Here is an 18,685-nt window from a genome sequence, read left to right on the forward strand (position 1 = left end):
CGGGAAGAAGCCATGACAAGCCAAGAGAGAAATAAGCAGGCGGAAACCTAAGTCATGCAGAAAAAGCTCGCAAAGTTAGGAAAATTTTTTTCTTCTCTGCAGAAGTCGACACAAGACTTGGGATTCTCTGAGAAGGCGACAAGAGTATGATGCTCAAGAACCTAGAGAATCCAAGGAGCGGAATGCTCAAGATCCTTAAGAATCCTGAAAATATTCATGAACATCAGTCCAGAACCATAGCCAAGAAATCCCGTCATTTCGGGAAGGATATGAAGAAGGTCTTTAGACCTAGGAACACTTCCAGTCAAGTTTGATACTTTTGACGGAAGGGAAGATGCCCGAAAGCTACCACTTTGATTCGACGAGTTTCAAGTTGCCTTTGCAAACGGCAATTTCTGAAAAAGCGTCGAAGATGAGGCATGTGACCAAACACCTCAAGGGGATTGCAAGTACTTGGTGGTATACCAAAGCTCTGCAAGGAACTTACAACAAGACTTGGATTCAATTCAAGGCTGAATTTTTCGACAAATTTTTTTCTCTACGTTTTGAGGAAGGCATTTAAAAAGATTGGGATTGGTTTGCCCAATAGGAACACGAGCGAGTCAAAGCAAGTAGTGGTTCACTTTTGCCAAGGTAGCTCCATTCTTGATCCTCTCTGAGGAAGGAAAGATAAACAAATACAACAAAGGACTTTTGCCCGAGTTTTGTAGACGCATCTGCAAGATACTTTGTAGCAGATGGTGGAGTCAGCAATAAAATCTGAAAGTGTACACCTTGATATACATAGAATACAATCCCCGCAATGGGACGAGAACCATTGAACACAGAAACAACGAATTTTTGTTACCTCTCCTCGAAGGATACATTGCTATCCGGAGAAAGTTTAGAGTAAGGGAATTCAATCTAACTCCTGAGTTTTTGACCCTCAAACTTTAAGTGAGAGGGCAGGTCTTTGATCAAAGTTAAATCTTTGAGGAACTCATAAAATGCGTATTGCTTTTATGCACGAGATATACATGTGTCTAACCAGGACAATCACTCTCAAGTATTTATGAGAGTAGGATCAATTTGAAACATTGTTTTTTGAGATGAATTGGTTTGCTCAACCATCCCGAAGGTCAACTATTGATCTTGTATCCGGTAGTTCACCAACAAATTACCTGCTATTGCGGGTAGGACGGCAGAAAGGAAGGAACCATTCCGAGCTTTCAACCAAGAAAAGCTTTCACTAAGCTTATGAACCAACACCCCCTACCCGGTCAGGGAAGACATGGTAGTGCTTTTCGCACAAGTGAATGAATACTCTCTTTACGAGGGAAGGAACAAGTGATGACTACGGCCTGTGCCGAGGAATCCAAGCATTGAAATTCTAGTTTATTTGATGAGCAGGGTTTTGCTCTAAGATTGAGCCAAGGGATCGTCAGGTTGAGCGTCTTCGCTCTAAGGATCTTACGAAGGGAAGGTAATTTCCCAGGCACACTGAAACTTATGTACACCTTTGAGTACATGGATAACACACAGATGCAGACCTATGCCAAGGAACTGGACGAGAGTTTGTTATACTCTCTTGAGCGCCTTTTTACATGCAAGGATATTCCGACACGAGAATCTCTATTTGAGATATGTTCAATAGAAGAAATTTGAGTTTCTCTACGGAGAAGAGGTTTTTTTGATGGTCGTTGATCATTGAGTGCACTATGTGCTTTTACCATTACAGTAGCAACTTTTGGTTGCGGTATATGTTTCTCCATGAGCAGGTCAAGTAGCATTTACATGCTGCTGGAATAAATTCGAACTATTATGTTCGTAAGAATATAGTTCGCCAACCGTTTCAAAATGGTAAGAATCAAAGAGGGTTCGCTCTATTGTGAACCGGGATTGAACGTACGTTCAGAAAATGCTATGGGTAGAATCCTATCTGCCCGAGATTTTGCAAGGCGTCATTGATGCTCGCAAGGTGAATCATTTTTTATGATATTGTAAGGAAGAGACTCTAATGGGCGTCTGGAAAACACTGCTGGTGGTAATAACTCGCAGGAGGAAAAGATTGGAAGGAAGTGCAGCCGTGCACAAGGAATCTTCGAATTGGAACCGTCCACCTACGTTGAGCGACAGCCCGAAACAAGAACCTTCTTTAATGTTATCGCAAACTCTGTTTGTGAAAGAGAGACATCGAGCTTAATGCTCTATGACTTGGGCATTCCCTATGTGGGAGGACACAAGAGGTTTAATACCCTCTAGGCTAACAGCGTAGGATTATGCGCAAGGACAGATACCTAGATTGATTTCTAGGAAGATTATTCTTCTCGAATTTGAGAAGACGGAATCAAGTTAACAGAGTCTCGGATAACGAAACTTCGGATTAGAACAATTGGCCTACCCAAAGCAAAGGCCCGGAATAAGAACTTACTTTGGTAAGGTGGCACACTTTGTTTGCCACAGGAAGATTCACATGAGCTTAATGCTCTCGACATGCCCTATGCGGGAGGACGCAAGAGGTTTAATATCCTCAGGACTAATAGCGCAAGGTTATGCGCAAGGACATAGACCTAGATTGATTTCTAGGAGGATTATTCTTCTCGGAATTGAGAAGGTGGAATTGAGTTAATAGACGAGTTCTTACATGGCTCGTAAGTTTAATGAATGGTGAAGGATATCCTCGAGGTACTAGAGGAAGAACATGAACCGGTAAGGTAAGTATTGAATTATTGAATTTTTTTGAATTTCTATTTAATTTAATTTTTAAGTTCTCTTTTGAGAAAGGACCAGCTCAACTCACCATTGAGCAAGATTAGGAATTTTTCCGATTTCTCCTTGGCAGTTCAGTTGGACCTCTACAGTTGAGGACAACTGTTTATATGTGAGAGGGATGTTGCGAAATTGGCTTTATCTTACAGAAAAATAATTCTAAATGAATTATTGGATTTATAAGTGAGAGGGTTTTCTCGCTTGGAACACCGAGGAAAAATAATTCTAAATGAATTATTGGAATTTTAAGTGAGAGGGTTTTTCTCTCCGGAGACATCCGAGTACTGAATATTCCTAGTGCGTCATTCAGAGTAATGACGGGAGCACTGTGAAAGGGAATATCTGTAAGGCCACCAGGAACGAGTACTTCTCATGCGTCGTATCAGATGGGTGACAGGGAGCATCGGGAAGAAGTATCCGACCATCCGGGAACGGACATCTCTAATGCATCATAGGATGGGTGACATAGAGCATCGTGAAGGAGATTGTACCGTAAGTTCGGTAGGGAAGGACTAGGTGATGGGTATTCCTGATGCGTCACAAGGTGGGTGACGGGTGCATCTGAAAGGGAATATCCATAGTCGGGAGGAAATTCCGAACTGTGTTGGAATTGTGCACAAGGAAAAGCAAGCACTTGAATGAAGATGGATTCAGAGGAAACTTTGAGGAAAAACAAATGCTTTCTGAGAAAGCGGGATTGCTTTTCGGGAAAGCACATGCTTTCCCGCGAGGAAGTCTATGTCTGCATTGCAACTGTGCATGTGATTGCATCCAGGGACGCCTAGGAAGTGTTGTGAAACCATTGTTTTAAACTTATAAGGTTTTATTGAGTTTTGGGCAGGTTCAGACTATTTTTAAAATACGCCGGCCGCCCACTTAATAAGTGGACAGCCATCTGATAAATAAGGCAACAGATCAACCAGCATTTTCTCTCTCTCTCTTTTTCTGGCAGAACAAAAAAAAAAAGATTGAAAAAAAAAAAAAAAAAAAACGGCCGCGATCTCTACGCGAGCAGCTATTCGTGCTCGTGGCTAGGAACTATAAAAGCATCACATGCCCTCACTCAGAGGAGAAGACCAATCTTTGCAAGGAGGAGATGCTATTGTAGATTTCAGCCGTAAAGAAGACGTTGCCGGTGATGCCCATGGCTGCCCCAAGTGTACCAGATGTTGCCAAGACCCACTGCGCGAGTTCCCTCGCGAAGAAGTGCCTACGGAGCGTGTTTCCATCGCGAGAAGTTGTTGTTTTTCTCTGTTTTCAGCCCATAAACGTCGTAGACGGGGCTGATTTACGAGAAGGAACCCGAGAACACACCTCTTCTGTGTGTAAGATTGGAAGAGAGGATTTTCTATGTAGAGATCTCTTCCGGGGAATTGTTTTTCGAGAACCGAGTTGCGTTTCGAGCATCGAGACTTTGAAGGTAACGATTTTCATGTTATGATCTCTGAATATTTGATTGCAGGTGTACTTCCTCTTCGTGAGGGAGTAGGAGCAGAGGAAGGCATGAGCCTCTGCACGAGAAAAGCGCTCTGAGGAACTAGAGCCAGATCAGCCCAAGGGTTTCGTACCCAAGTTTGGGAAGCAGATCCACGGATCGAAGAGAGGTAGACTCTCGAGATGTAATCCAGAGGTTGAAAATTCCCAAGGGAAGGACTTCGTGTCCAGGAAAGCAGAGTTAATCTGCAAGAAGAGGACTCTGGAAACAGAGTTAGAAAAGAGTTGCACGGATGTCATGCCCTGAGTCTGGAAGGTGAGATCCAGAGGCGAGAACCTTGGTTTTCAAGGATTTGGAATAAGGAACGGAAGTTCCTTGGAATAGGGTTTTGCCCTAGGAATCGGAAGCTAAGGCTTCTAGGAACCATCAAGTCTTATTCTAGAAAGAACGTGGTAATACGTTCGGTTCAAGTGCTTGTATAGACTTCTCCTCGGTAATAAAGATACTATTACGGGGGGGGACATGCCCATCTTCTGGTCCCCAGTACTGTGTCGATCTTCTCACTCTCTATCTCTCTCTCTATCTATTTCTCTCTATATCCTTTGGCTTCAGTAATAAGTGATACAATCTATTTATCCGAATGTATTTTATATTGTTATGCGCTCCCGTTTGTGACAATTGTCACCCATAGTGACGATCTGCCCATGAGTCTGTCTGAGAGAGCTAAACCAAGATTGTTGGGAAGTGGTAGCTCCACTGTCAAAAACCCAAGTACCTGACTGTGATGTAGCAAGAGCCTGGTCCATCATCGCAACAAGAGCGGTCCCCGCCGTCTCGTGAGAGGCTACAACTGCAATCGAGGCTGTCTGTTTCTCCTTGTTGGCCTCTTTTCGCTTCTTCTTTCTGCATTTTGATTCTTTGTGCCCTTTCTTGTGGCAGTAGTAACATTCAATGTCCTTGTTCTTCTTCTTCTTCTTACCTTTGCCTTTCTTGTTACCTCCTTGAGCGATCAAAGCTCCTTCAGCATCAACATCACCTCCCGCTCTGAATGCGGAGTGCCCCTTAATTTGTTTGAGGGAAGGGAGAATCTCGTCTCATGTGGGAAAAGAGGTGTGAGCAAACTCAGAAAGTAGGGATCAAAGTGTGCGGGAAGCTTGAATAGTAAGAGGCCAGCCATGAATGCCGAGGCGGTCGCCTCCGGCAAAGACAAGGTCGTCCCAGAGCTCCCGCATGCGGCGGGTCAACACATCGAGTGGGTTGAACTCCTTGAGTTAGACGTTGTACAACTCCCGTTCAAGTGTGATCTGTCTGGCAAACGAGGTCTCCTCAAACTGGTCAAGAATCCGTCTCCACAATGGATGTGCATGCTCCTCTGTAGAAACTTCCTTCGTGATGCGGTCCGAGAGATTCATCATAAGAAAGGTGAAGACTCGTATGTCCTGATCCACCCACTCGTTGATTTGATCCTGAATGGAGGTGGGCAGGGTAGGCTGACTCCTGACTAACCGAATTGGTGAAATCATTCAACCATTCCCCAAGTCGATGGTAGGCAATGATTGTGCGTACTCGTGTCCTCCATACAGCATAGTTGTGCAAATCCAACTTCTTCTCCTCAGCAAATTGTGTGAGGGCATAGTTGTTGGATGTTGCGTAGATAATGCCAGAAAAGTGTTGTTCGTGTAGATACTTGACCAAAGTGTGGATCTTCACGTGCCAGGTGATAGAAAAGGCTCCAGGCAAGGGTAGGCCACTCTTGTAAGGTAAAGATGCTCAGAGTTTGCTGTAAAACGAAGCAGCTACTCAAAACGCAAGGGTGTTTAAAAAAAACGCAGATTTAGCCTAGAAACGCTAGGCAGATCTTGTGCGAATCTGGAGCGTTTTGCTGCAGGGAGGGGGTGCCAAGGGGGGAATGATGCAAATCTTCTGATGCAGAGCCAAAACGCTATTCAAATGCAAAAAAGCTGCCTGGCTCCAAAAACGCTATCTGGCTGTGAAAATGCTAGGCTGAAAATTTGCAGTTTTCACGATGAATTGATGCAGAAAGCCTAGCGTTGGCCTTTAGGAGTGAGATAGTTGTGATGCTCCCAAGTATGGCGATTGATACCATGTGAGAGTGAGCAGCGGAGAGGGCGTGAGACCACGCACACCGAAAACGTTGGAGAGAGAGAGAGAGAGAGAGAGAGAGAGAGAGAACGCTAGAGGCACAAATCTCTGCAAACAATGCTCTCAATACACATTGCTTGAATACAAAACCCCAAGCACTCCTTTTATAGGATGTTGGGTTGAGGTAGGGCAAAAATGTGTAACTGGGTCAAAAATATAAAAGCCCACAAAATGGCTAAAATATGTATGCACTTAGCCACGCTCAAAAAATGACCAGTCGGACATGTGCTAGAGCGTCCACCCGTGCAACCTACGTGATGTGCAATGGGTGGCCAGCCCGAGAAAATCACTAGCCATACAAAATGGCGAAGCGACGATGGTGTAACTCTAACAAGATGCTACTAGGTGAAGGGAGTGCAGAGGATTTCGGCTACACTCTTTAAACGCTACAACCCTTGACAACAAAGGCGAACCCCCACTGCACGAGAAAAGGGCATATAAGGAAGTTCTTTTAATCGGCTTTGGGCGGTGCAAAGGCGGTCCGTAAGGGAATTAAACTTCAGGTCGGAATTTTTTGGAGCGGCTTGGGAGAATTTATGAAGCCTTTTGGAGTGCAAGAAGGAAAAAACTTTATTTCCAGATATTGCACGTGCAATATGGCACCCGCTTGCTCGAGTACCAATGACCAAGACCAATCATCGGCTATGGAAAGTTCATCGACCACCAAAACCAATTAGTGGCCTACACATCGACACAGTTCTCAAGGAAACCGGAAAATTGTTTGGCTTGAGATTGTGAAGCCAAAAGCAAGTGAACGAGTTCGCTAGAGGACAGAGGCAAAGGCAAGCTTGACAAGGATGATAGTACCAGTACTCAGTTAGCTGCCTCCGTACCCACGAGGTTTTGACAACAGTTGTTATGAATGTGACTCGACGCTTTGTTTGGCTCGGGAGTTTGAAGCCAAAGACAAAAGCAAGAACTCATAGATAGACAAGGATAAAGGCAAGCTGGACAGAGATTACGGTAATAAAGATTTGACAAAGGAGATCGGCATGGCACACGTGGCGGCGGCCACAGTGGCCTCGACGTCATACTGTAGTCAAAGTGCAAGTATCGCCTCTAGCTTCAGTCAGAGAGAGGCTTGTGAGTGGCAAAGAGGGGCAAACAGTGCCCGTATAATTAACTTGGACCCTTGTGTTGGAGTTCAAGTTATCGGTGTTTGGACCCGTAGGTGGGAGTTCAAGGCACATGCATCTGGCAGGGAACCAATCAGACGTATCTAAAAACACTATGGATGAGTGCGCACCAATCCATTGTTGTTGGTCGGATTATGGAAAGGATGTGTTTCAAAGTTCATTATCTAGAAAGTATATTTGGGCGAGATGTGTTCACAGTTCATGAATGGGGATTTTTGGACGTAGTGTGGTCTACAGTTCAAAGTTTCTAAAAGACAATCGATGCTCAAGGTGACATTATTCTCAGGTACAAAGTTGAGGGTAGCATAACCGAGGTGTATCCAGTATCCCGGCCGATGCTCAGGTGTCCATGGTAGCTTGTTCATCGACTTGGTCTCACTGTTGATGTCCACGATGAGCTGCAGAGAGGGTGTTAGAGTTTTGGCATCTCAAGTGAACTACTTATTTGTCAAAGTCTCGGTAGGGCAATTCACTGAGGTTGCTATATAAGCAACCCTCAGTCCCCCATTTTATTATCATCATTTCATTGCCAAGGTTGGTTGGTTCAGCAGTATCTCTCTCTCTTTCTCTCTCTCATGTATTCTCCCCGCATGTGTACGCTTCCGCATCATCGACTTTGACACAACCAACAGCCAGCGTTTTTGCTCAGATCAGCCTAGCTTATTTTGCAACAGCCTCCAGCCCTAGCATTTGGCCTTGCATCGCCTGATCAGCCTTAGCACTAGCACCAGCAGCAGATCAGCCTCAGCGTTTCAGATTTCAGCCCTTCCCCTCGTCGGAAAGCGGCTCGGATCTGCCCTCGGGAGTTCCCCGTTGCGGTCCGGTCCTTTGGCAGCCCATCAAGCCTCACCTCAGCCATTCCCTCACCGTCATCGAGCGCTCCCATTGCTATCCATCATCGACATCGTCAAGATCTGCGTTTTCAGCCCTGTTTTACGCGATAGATCTGCTGCGTTTTGCACGCCATATCTGTGTTTTCGCAACCAATTTTCAGCCCTTCATTCCTCACATCGGGCAGCCCCAGATCTTCCCCTTGGCGGCCATCCGCAATCCCACATCGAGAAGGATCCAAAAGTGTATCAAATCGGCCCCAAAGGTTTGAGGAGTTACCGCGGTGACATTCACCATTCGAGTCAATAGAGTCTGCACTTGAGGTATTGCATGTGTGTACATTCCATTTACACAATCCAAAGCAAATACTGTCACAAAATTCTGACGTGGCAGGCCCAACTAACAGAACAAAAACTTATAAGTTGTCCCAACTGGGACAACTTATGGGTAAGTTGGGACAACTTATGGGTACTTGTCGACAGGGCCGTAGGGACACGAGATTTGAAAGAAGCTGGCAGGCTGGCTGTACGAAAGACCCGGAAATCGCCTTGGTTATGCTAACGTGGCAGACCGTACAGAAGTCCGCAAATTACGTTGTGCTGACGTGGCACCTGTACGGATTTTCGCAAAACGCGCTGGCAGCTTTTGCACTAGTGCTTTTGGAGCCAAGTGCTTTTGAGTTTGAAGGCTTTTCATATAACTGTTTTTTCCATGGCCAAGGGCCTTTAAATAAGACCCCTGTGTCTCCCTTTGGCTCAGAAGTGTTGACGAGCCTCCGAGCAAAGAAGACCTACAGGCAAAAGTACTTTGCTCAAGCATTAATACAAAAAGAAATACCGAAAGGGACGCCAATCTTTGGGGCCAATCTCTTTGGGCACAGAACTATGCCGGGCCGTGTCGACTCAACTGAACTGTGATTTAAGTGTGAAGTATTTTTGAAGTAATTCTCTCTCGTGTGTCGTGCCAGATTCTCGACTTGGGGTACCCAAGTCTGTTTTAGTGGTATCATAGCTCAATCGATTTCTCTTCTACCGGGAAATCCGATCACTTTTTCCGCGACACGCATGGATTCTGGTGATCTCTTGCAAGAATTAGACGAACCCTCTTCACACTTCTGGAACGGGAGGCAGCACGGGAAATTCGAATGGATTAGCAAATCAAGAATACGGACCACCTCAGCCTATGGAGTATCAACTAATGGAGATGAAACATCACTAGCAGGTTGATGATTGTGCAAAGCAGATGCTCCAGTTTGCGAAGGATCCACAGTTGCCAAATTTTCGACCCGTCACCCGATTGATGAAGTGCATACTCATTGACAAGAAACTTCATGTCCCAAGGATGTTGTCGAGGCTTCTTTCCTTAAGAGAAGAGTGGACCACCACATTCGTGTATTTCCTTTCAAAGATGATGTTGCCCTCCTGATTTTGGAGTGCTCTTAGTAGCGCCCTCCAGAGAACGCTACGTCAAACTGTTGAATAAAGGCTAAAGCCTTGGGGGCATCTTGGAACCCTGAAAAGGTTTCAAACTTTACTGCCTGTCCACCCTCCTTGAATTCCTTGGTCTTTTTGCCCTTGTCCTCGAGAAAATCATATTAGTTGGCTCTGTAAAGTGCTTCTTCTTTGAATAAAATATGTGGTCACCAGAGTCCGAAGTCTCAGAGGAGGATGAATCCTCGTCAAAACTGTGAGAAAAATGTTGAGATCTGCGATATGGTCTGCTCTTCTTGGCCTTCTTGTTGTTCCTTCCAAATCTTTGGTTCTTTCTTCGTTTCCGCCCTTCCTGTCCTCATCACTCGAATCAGAAGAGGAAGAGCTATCCGAAGTGTCAGAAGAAGACAAGACGAATTGGACAATCCTTCAAAGCATACATGCTTCTTCTGTTTTCTTGCATTCGTAAAAGAAGATTGATGGCCCAAATAGCCAATGTAGTGAGTCCCCTTGATGCGTTTCTTCGATTGCTTCTTCGCCCCCAAAAGTTGGTTGACGCGTCTTTCGACAACATCATCAAGTTCATCTAGCGGTTAAATTTCAAACGGCTCTTTATTTCCTCTTGGCTAACTCCAGAGTACGAACGAGATGTGATTATCGCTTGGAACCATCTTCGGATGATCAAGGCCGACATTTTGGATGCTTATTGTGAGAGATTTTGGGATGCTTTTCTACTTGCCTCTTCTTTTAAGAAGGTCACTTTTAAACAGCAAATCGAGCGATTTTGTAGTGGACTTCGCAAAGAGAAATCGCTGCCTTCAGCGGAAGTCCGCGTCCATACACTAACTGATGGGACATGCTAAGCAAGGGTTTGCTATGCATTCGCGTAACCTGACTATCACAGGCTTAGGCACCCCGAGTCAAGTATCCGGCACGACACACGAGAGAATCACTTAAAATACTTCACAACTTTAAATCACTTTCAAAATAGAGTCGACACCGCGCGACGTAGTTCCGTGCCCAGAGGTCTTGGCCCCCAACCTGGCGCCTCTTTCGGTATTTCTTTATTATATTAATGCTTGAGAAAAGTAAACACCCGAGGGGTCCTCTGCTCTAAGACTCTGCGTCCAGACGCTCTGAAGAGTGAGGCCCCTTGGGCTCCTTTTATTCTTACAAGGGATGCCAAAAGTAGATCCGCAAAAGCAGTTAAACTCAAAAGCAATGTAATCCCAAAAGCAATTGATTCCCGAAAAGCTGCAAAAAGCCACCAGCGCAATTTGCGGAATTTCGTACAGCAGCTACGTCAGCCTGCCAGTGAATTTTGCGGGAGTCCATACTGCTGCCACGTCATCAGTCTGTCGTACAGTCTGCCACATCATCAGTCAACCGTACAATCTTCTGCCACATCATTTGCTGATGTGTGTGTGTGTGTGTGTCCAAACGGTACTGCCACATCATCATTTTGTGACACAACCCCCTCTTGAAAGAATTGTAATCGCCCTCGATTACGCATGCAAAATCATACATAAGCCATAAACCAGTCCAGTAGACACCGACTCTAAGTACCGACGCACTAGATGACACAAATCCAGCACTTCTACAAAGACGACAGTCACGTCACATCACATTCAGATCACATTCAAATAGAATCTAGGACCTTGATTCCCGGCAACGTATTTAGCAATCGCATCTAGATCCGCACCAGACCTCATTCATGTCGATTTAACTAATCCCATATCACGATCACGTCCATGGAATCGGTTCTAATCTAGGACCATGATTCCTGGCAACGTATTTAGCAACCGCATCTAGATCTATCCCAGATCTCACTGATGTTAATTTGACTAATCCCATATTGCGATCATGTCCATAGATTTCTGCATTCCAGCATTGAGTGATCATTCCTTCTTTACTCCAACACTATCGTGTGTGAGATCATTTCTGGAAATCCCAATCCATCACTGAGTTCATATTAAACAGTGGTCCAATCATTCAGTTCTAGCTGTGTGGCCATCTCATCCGGTGGGAACTCTTGATGCGCGCACGACAGTTCCATTGAATTAGTCGTGATTCAAATTTCATGATTCGATATCAGGTTCATTCGAGAGCTGTCACTGCTCCAAAATCATCATCTCATTCTTAATCCAAAAGGCTCTTTATTTCTTCTTGGCCGACTCGGGAGTACGAACGAGATATACGAACCGCTTGGAATCATCTTTGGATGACCAAGGGAGATTCTTTGGACGCGAGATTTTGGAACTCTTTTCTACCAACCTCTTCATTTAAGAAGGTCACTTTTAAGGAACAGATTGAGCAGTTTTGTTGCAGACTCCCTACAGAGATCCGAGACTATTGCCTGGAACAAAAGTCTAATTCTATTCAAGAATTGATGGGTCATGCGAAACGGGATTTTGCGATACATTCGAGAAATTTGACTTACCCCACTGATGAGATCTTGACTCCTCAGAGAACCCAACAGACTTCCAACAATGAAAGTCGAAAGAGAAAGAGTTCCCAAGAAAAGAAAGACAAGGATACACGACCCCGGGTCACTCTTCAAGAGACATCATCAGATCAGAATTGCTCCGGGAGATGTCTACAAGACAACCTTTCGGACAAGCTTCGGTTTGTATGAATTTTTGGTGATGCCTTTGGCCTTACCAATGCTCTAGCGACTTTCAACCGAATGATAGATAGGATTTTCCGAGAGTCTCGATCTTTTGTCGACACTTTCTTTGATGACATTATAGTCTTCTCCAAGGATGAAGCAAAACATCGATACCATCTGCTACAGGTCTTTCAGGCATTGCGGGATCACAAATTAGTTATCAATGCCAAAAAGAGTGAATTTTTCTTGTCGGGGATACACTTTTTGGGACACATCGTCTCAGCAGCAGGAGTACAGATGGACCCGGCCAAGATTGAGACTATACGTGATTGGCCAGATTTGAAGAATGTTCATGAAGTTAGAAGCTTCTTGGGCTTGTGTTCTTACTACCGGCGGTTCATTCGAAAGTTTGCAGAGGTAGCTTCCCCTTTGCACATAATGACTCAGAAAGGAGTCCCTTGACCAACAGAGGTGACTGCCTTTCAGACACTTAAAGAAAAACTAACTACTGGACCAGTATTGACTTTGCTGGACTTGCAAAAGTCATTTGAAGTATATTGTGATGCTTGTGGTCGTAGTCTGGGAGCGGTCTTAATGCAAGAAGGCCATGTGATTGCCTATGAAAGCCGATTGTTTTCAAGGCTAGAATTAACAACACAAACTTATGAGAAAGAGATTTTGGCAGTGATCCATGATCTTACTCAGTGGCGACATTACCTACTCAGAGCTGATTTCACAGTCTTCACTGATCATCAGAGTTTATGCTGCTTCTTGTCACAAACGTAACTTTCGGAAAAGCAAATGCGGTGGGCTAACATCTTGTCACGATTTCACTTCCAAATTGTCCATGTTCAGGGACAGAAAAACTTGGTGGCAAGTGCATTGTCTCGGAAGCTCCTAGTCTTGGCTATTTCCGCGATTCATCATAGAAGCTTGGAGGACATGGTTGATCAATACGCCACAGATCCGGATTTTTTCGATGTATTCACTCGAATACAGAATGGGGAGGTTGTAGCACGATATTTCATAAGGAATGGCTACTTGATGAAGAATACGATGTTGTGCGTCACACAGCCGTTGAGGGAAAAGGTTTTGATTGAGTGCCATTGTCCACCTTTTACGGGTCACCGCGCCATCGCCACCACTTTGAAAGGTGTGGAGCGTTACTTCTTTTGGCCGAGACTCGAGAAAGATGTGGACGACTTTGTTCGCAACTGCTTATGTACGTCAAAAGGTCAAGTTTAACAGGCATAAGGCACAGGAATTACTACAACCTTTACCCATTCCGACCCGCCCCTGGGAAGTATTGCCATGGATTTCATTTTTGTTCTCCCAAAGACACAGAGTGGGCATGATGGCATTTGGACTGTCACATCGATAGATTTAGCAAGTAAGCTCACTTCATTCCAATAAAAAAAACAGTCAAGCCAGATCATTTAGCGAGACTGTTCATTTCATAGATTTTCCGACTACATGGCATGCCTGAAACAATAGTCTCAGACAGAGATCCCCGATTCACAGTTTGTTTTGAAGGGCTATTTGGGAGAACATTGGCACACGGTTGCAGTTCTCGTCATCATTCCACCCGCATATAGATTGGCAATCTGAGATTGCAAATTCGGCTATTCTATATTTATTGAAGTCTTACATTTCTGATCAAAAGACTCAATGGGAAAAAAATTTGCCCTTGGTGGAATTTGCCTACAATAACACGATCCACTCTTCGACGGAGAAGGCGTCATTTGAGATCATTGAAGGTGCTCCAAAGATTCCACCCTTCCTTAGCACTAAAGATAAGATTTTTGAAGCCGATCAGTACACGAGGGACTTGGACACTGCTTTTGCCAAGGTCCGGGAAGCTTTAGCGAAATCTCAAGAACGACATAAAAAGGCAACAGATCAACATCGACGAGATTTGAAATTAAAGGAAGACGATTGGGTGCTCTTACGTTTTGAGAAGGCACACCTAAGAAAACCAAAAGGAAAGGAGAGGTTTTTTCCAAAGCTTAGCATGAGGTATTATGGCCCTTTCCAAATAAAAGAAAAGATAAATGATGTCTCCTTTACACTCAAGCTGCCCGATACTTGGAAGATTCACAATGCATTTCATGTGAGTCTATTGAAGCCTTTTAAAGGCGATGTGCTAGTTGATGGGGAGCCCAATGAGCAACTCGAAGTGGAGGAAAGCGAGGAGATACTCGTTCCAGAACAGATTTTGGCACACAAGGACAGAAAGGTAAAAGGTAAAGTCTCTTGGGGCTTAGATTTGCCCGATTGGTCTGGTTGTCATTCATAGTATAGCACTTTGGCCTACACTATCAAAACATACTTTATAATTCTTCTGTTTTTTTGGTTTCCATACCGAGAAGAATAAACCCGTTGCTTCTTTTTTCTGGTAACAGATGATGGAATTGGTATGTATATTATTCTTTTTTTAGCAGGGAATACAAACAGGAATATGTTACTGGCTTTGTGAAAAAATATGTCGGCCATGACATATGAAGAGAGACAATTGTAAATGATGATGTCATTTGAGATGATTAAATCATTTCTTGACTTAAGTAGTGGTAAATTCAAAAAAATCCAGACATATGGGTTTGGACTCCTTTGGTCGTTCTGCTGGTTACCGGAGTCTTGTACCTTATAGGCGATTCTTGATTAAATTCAAGAACTATCCTACATTGGATGCGAAGTGGATGGAGGAGGAGGACCTAGCAGATACTCCTCAGATTTCGAAGCTTTACATTGAAGCATTCAGATTGGCATAGTCTACTCCGATAGAACCCCAAATTCAGCGAGGCTGAATCAAGTGCAGCGGGTTTGCACAAGAGGGGAGTCACTCCGCTCCTTTGTCAATGGATTACCCTGATTTTTCATAAAGTCACTAATGTCCCCTTTGGGTTTCAGGAATACTAATGGGCTGACCAGTATTCTATTGTATGACTTTAGAAAATGAATATGATTGATTTGTACTTGACTTGTTTGAGTGTAGGAACTGAAAGACGAAATGACTGCAACATTTCGGTCTCATAAATCTCTATAGACATGATTGCAAGAAGGATTAGTTAATCGGGCATTAGTGAGGTCCAGAATGGGTCTAGATGCGATTACTAAATACGTTGCCGATGGTCATGGTCTGAGATTTGGAATGAATTTGTCTGTGATTTGTCATGTGATGTGGCTGTCGTTTTGTACAAGTGCTAGATGTGTCGTGTCTAGTGCGTCGGTACTAACAGTCAGTGTCTACTAAGACAATTTATGGCCTCTCTGTTTTCCAAGCGTAATCGAGGGCGATTACAATTCTTTCAAGAGGGGGGTATGTGACAAACTAGTGACGTGGCAGAGCCACCCCGACATACATGCACACAAACTGCTGATATATGCGCCGATAGGCTGACGTGGCAATGTGTACGGAATCCCGCATTATGCGTTGAGTGCTGACATGGTAGACCGTACAAACAGGCTATACGGAATCCCGTTTCTCGCACTAGCATGCTGACGTGGCAGCGTACGGATCTCCGCAAACCGCGCTGAAGGCCGTATGGATTTTTCGCAAATTACGCTGACTGCTTTTGGGAATTAAAGCTTTTGAGTTTAATTGCTTTTGGGCTCTACTTTTTAGCATCCCTTGTAAATTGTTTATAAGTGGCCTTAGGGGCTCACTCTTCAGAGCATCTGGACGCAAAGTCTGAGAGCGAGCACCCGCTGGCTCAATTATACTTTGCTCATAGATTAATATAAAAATAAATATCGAAAGGGGAGCCAGTCTCTGGGGCCAATATCTCTTGGCACGGAACTACTCCAGGCCATGTCGATTCTCTTGTAATCTGTGAATTATTTTTGAAGTGAATCTCTACTGTGTCGTGGTAGAATCTTGACTTGGGGTGTCCAAGTTTGTTAGAGCTAGTGCTCTCTTGGGGTGGAACTCCGCCATCCTCCCCGTCTTGTGTGTCGTGCATCTCTTTCAATTCAATTGTTATTTGCAGTGCTTAAAGTTTCTCAGTATGTTCTTTTCCGTTGGCACGTGGTGCCTTCCCGTGATAGATCCCAACCGAAAGTTATCACAATATGATCCCTTCAAATGTAGCATGCAGGCTATAGTTGCCTTATCATCCGCAGAGGCCGAGTATAGGGCTATTTGCAGTGCTACATGCGAGTCGGTGTTGTTACAGAGGCTACTTTCATAGATTGGCTTGCTGCAACAACAGGCGACCACGATTTTCTCTGACAATTGCAGTTGTATATCCATTGCAAGGAACCCGGTTTTCATGCCCGAACGAAGCATATAGAGATACAAGACCCTTTTGTTAGGGAGAAGACCAAGGATGACTCTTTTCGACTAGAGTATTGTCCTGCGCCCTACAGATATCTTTGCCAAACCTCTACCACAAGCAACATAATCTCTCCATGTCAGCTTCCTCCAATTCGTTTCTCGTCTAGGACCTGAGAGGAGATATTAGAGTTACACCTTCATGTCCAATGGTGGCTTCAGTATCTCCCAAGAGCAAATTAGAAAGTGAGGATTGTTTTGCAGCTGTGTCCATCCATACCTGAGGTAGACGTACCTTCTCGGTGGTGCCATCTAGGTGTTGTGTCCATAGTTACAGGGGACGGAGGGGACGGACCCTAGGGACGGGGGACGCCCATTTCCAGGACGGGGACGGGTGGAGACGGGTGGGGACGGACGGAAAAAGAGCTGCCAAGTGGGAACGCAGGCAAAACGTCCTGGGGATGGGAGGGGACTTTTTTTAAAATTCGAAAACCTGATCATTTCTAGAGGCTAGTTTCTCTCGAATAGCCATATGTTTGAACTTCGAAGCACCCCAATGGCTATAAAAGCAACCCTTTGGGTCCTCATTTCTCGATGTTTTATTAGCACATTTGCATCTATATGACTCATGTTCTTTGGTCTATTTAGTGTAAATTTGTGGTCAAAGTGATGCTCTATGTGTGTGGCATGTGTATAGGTCAAAAAATGCCAAAAAAACTCTTTTCTTTTTTTGCCGTCCCGACCCCCGTCCCCGTTTCCTGACTTTTGCCATCTCGTCCCCGACCCGCCGTCCCATGTAACTATGGTTGTGTCCACCCGGTAGGCTAGCATGAGGCAAGACCCCTATTTCTAGGGTTTCCCCGGATCAAAGTCTATAGTGATCTTTAATTTCCCTTTTCATGTACGTAGTTTATTATCACTTTTAGTATAATGCACATTTATTAAGTTGTCCCACTTCCGAGTCCGTGGGGTTTGGATTTGTGAGTAGGGTAGTTTTGGGGAGTCCCTATATAGAGACCCCCTCCCCTTGTGTACTCTATCATATTTTCATTAGCAGGTCTCTCTCTAGCATTTTACTCTCCTCTCTCTGGAGTTTTTTTCTCTCGTTGCTTGTCTTTTGGCCAACAATCTCACTGTCTCTCCTCAGCGCTTGTGTTTCCATTGCTCTCTCTCCCGTTTCTGCAAGAGTTGCATCCAGAGCGTGTACCATGGACAGTCGAGTCGATACGCGGAGGACGATTTCGATGTGTGTGTGTGTGTGTGTGAGAGAGAGAGAGAGAGAGAGAGCGCTCTCTTATTCCAAGGAGTGATGATATTCTTCACAAGTTACAAAGATCTTCTTGTTTTAAGGGCAGAAAGATAGAGATTGCAGATTGCAGTAAAGACAAAGACACCCAGTTCAAAAGAGAGGTGGACTTACTGGGAGAGAGGGAAGAGAGGAGAAGCGGAGATCAGGTGGGCACGGGCTCTTAAGGCCGGTAGTGGCATCCACAAGCCAATCCTCATAAGTGCGCGCCGACGTCTTCACTCTGTAACAGAAGCGAGTGTCGTCGATCCAGCGCGGGTGCACTGCAGTGCGATAGATCTTGTCGTCCGTCACCTCCTTCAACCTAGCTGCCCTCTCGTAATCCTGCTTGGTCATTGTGTGCGGCGCGTCGCCCGATTGTCAACGCCGTATTTATATCCATCAATCAAATTTTGTAAAGTCTAGTAGACTATTTCCGCGCTGTTTCTGGGTGCATAGTCTTCTTGTATACCGGGCGTGCCCTACCCTCTCGCTCCTTAATTAGGTTGGTGTCACACCAGGGTAGAACGATGACTGCCTACTCAATTGAGTGCCTACCACCTTGTGTGACAGGCGCGAAGGACCTTTGGCCCAGGTCAGCTGCACACTTATCTGTCCGTTTGGACGTGTGTGACACAGGCCTTAGGCTGGTTACACACTGAGCACCAAATATGGCGCTCTTGCGCATGGTATGACGTGGAGAACAGCTGGTTAGCGTCAATTAGCTCCGTGAAAAAGGGGCAACCAAAATCTTGGAAGTTGGGCCCCGCCCAAAAGAA

General features: G+C 44.9%; 1 protein-coding gene across 1 annotated transcript in view; it reads right to left on the reverse strand.

Moving 5' to 3' along the window:
- The window catches only part of LOC147440773 (uncharacterized), a 38,064-nt gene extending 19,726 nt beyond the window's left edge, over positions 1-18,338 (reverse strand). Inside the window, exon 1 of the mRNA XM_086482607.1 lies at positions 18,042-18,338. Within this exon, the coding sequence (XP_086338733.1) occupies positions 18,042-18,263 (222 nt within the window). The 5' untranslated portion in view covers positions 18,264-18,338. The remainder of the gene's footprint in view (positions 1-18,041) is intronic.
- Between the last annotated feature and the right edge of the window lie 347 nt (positions 18,339-18,685).

Source organism: Adiantum capillus-veneris, chromosome 15, assembly GCF_014529385.1.
Source record: "Adiantum capillus-veneris isolate H3 chromosome 15, ASM1452938v2, whole genome shotgun sequence".
Taxonomy (NCBI): Eukaryota; Viridiplantae; Streptophyta; class Polypodiopsida; order Polypodiales; family Pteridaceae; genus Adiantum; species Adiantum capillus-veneris.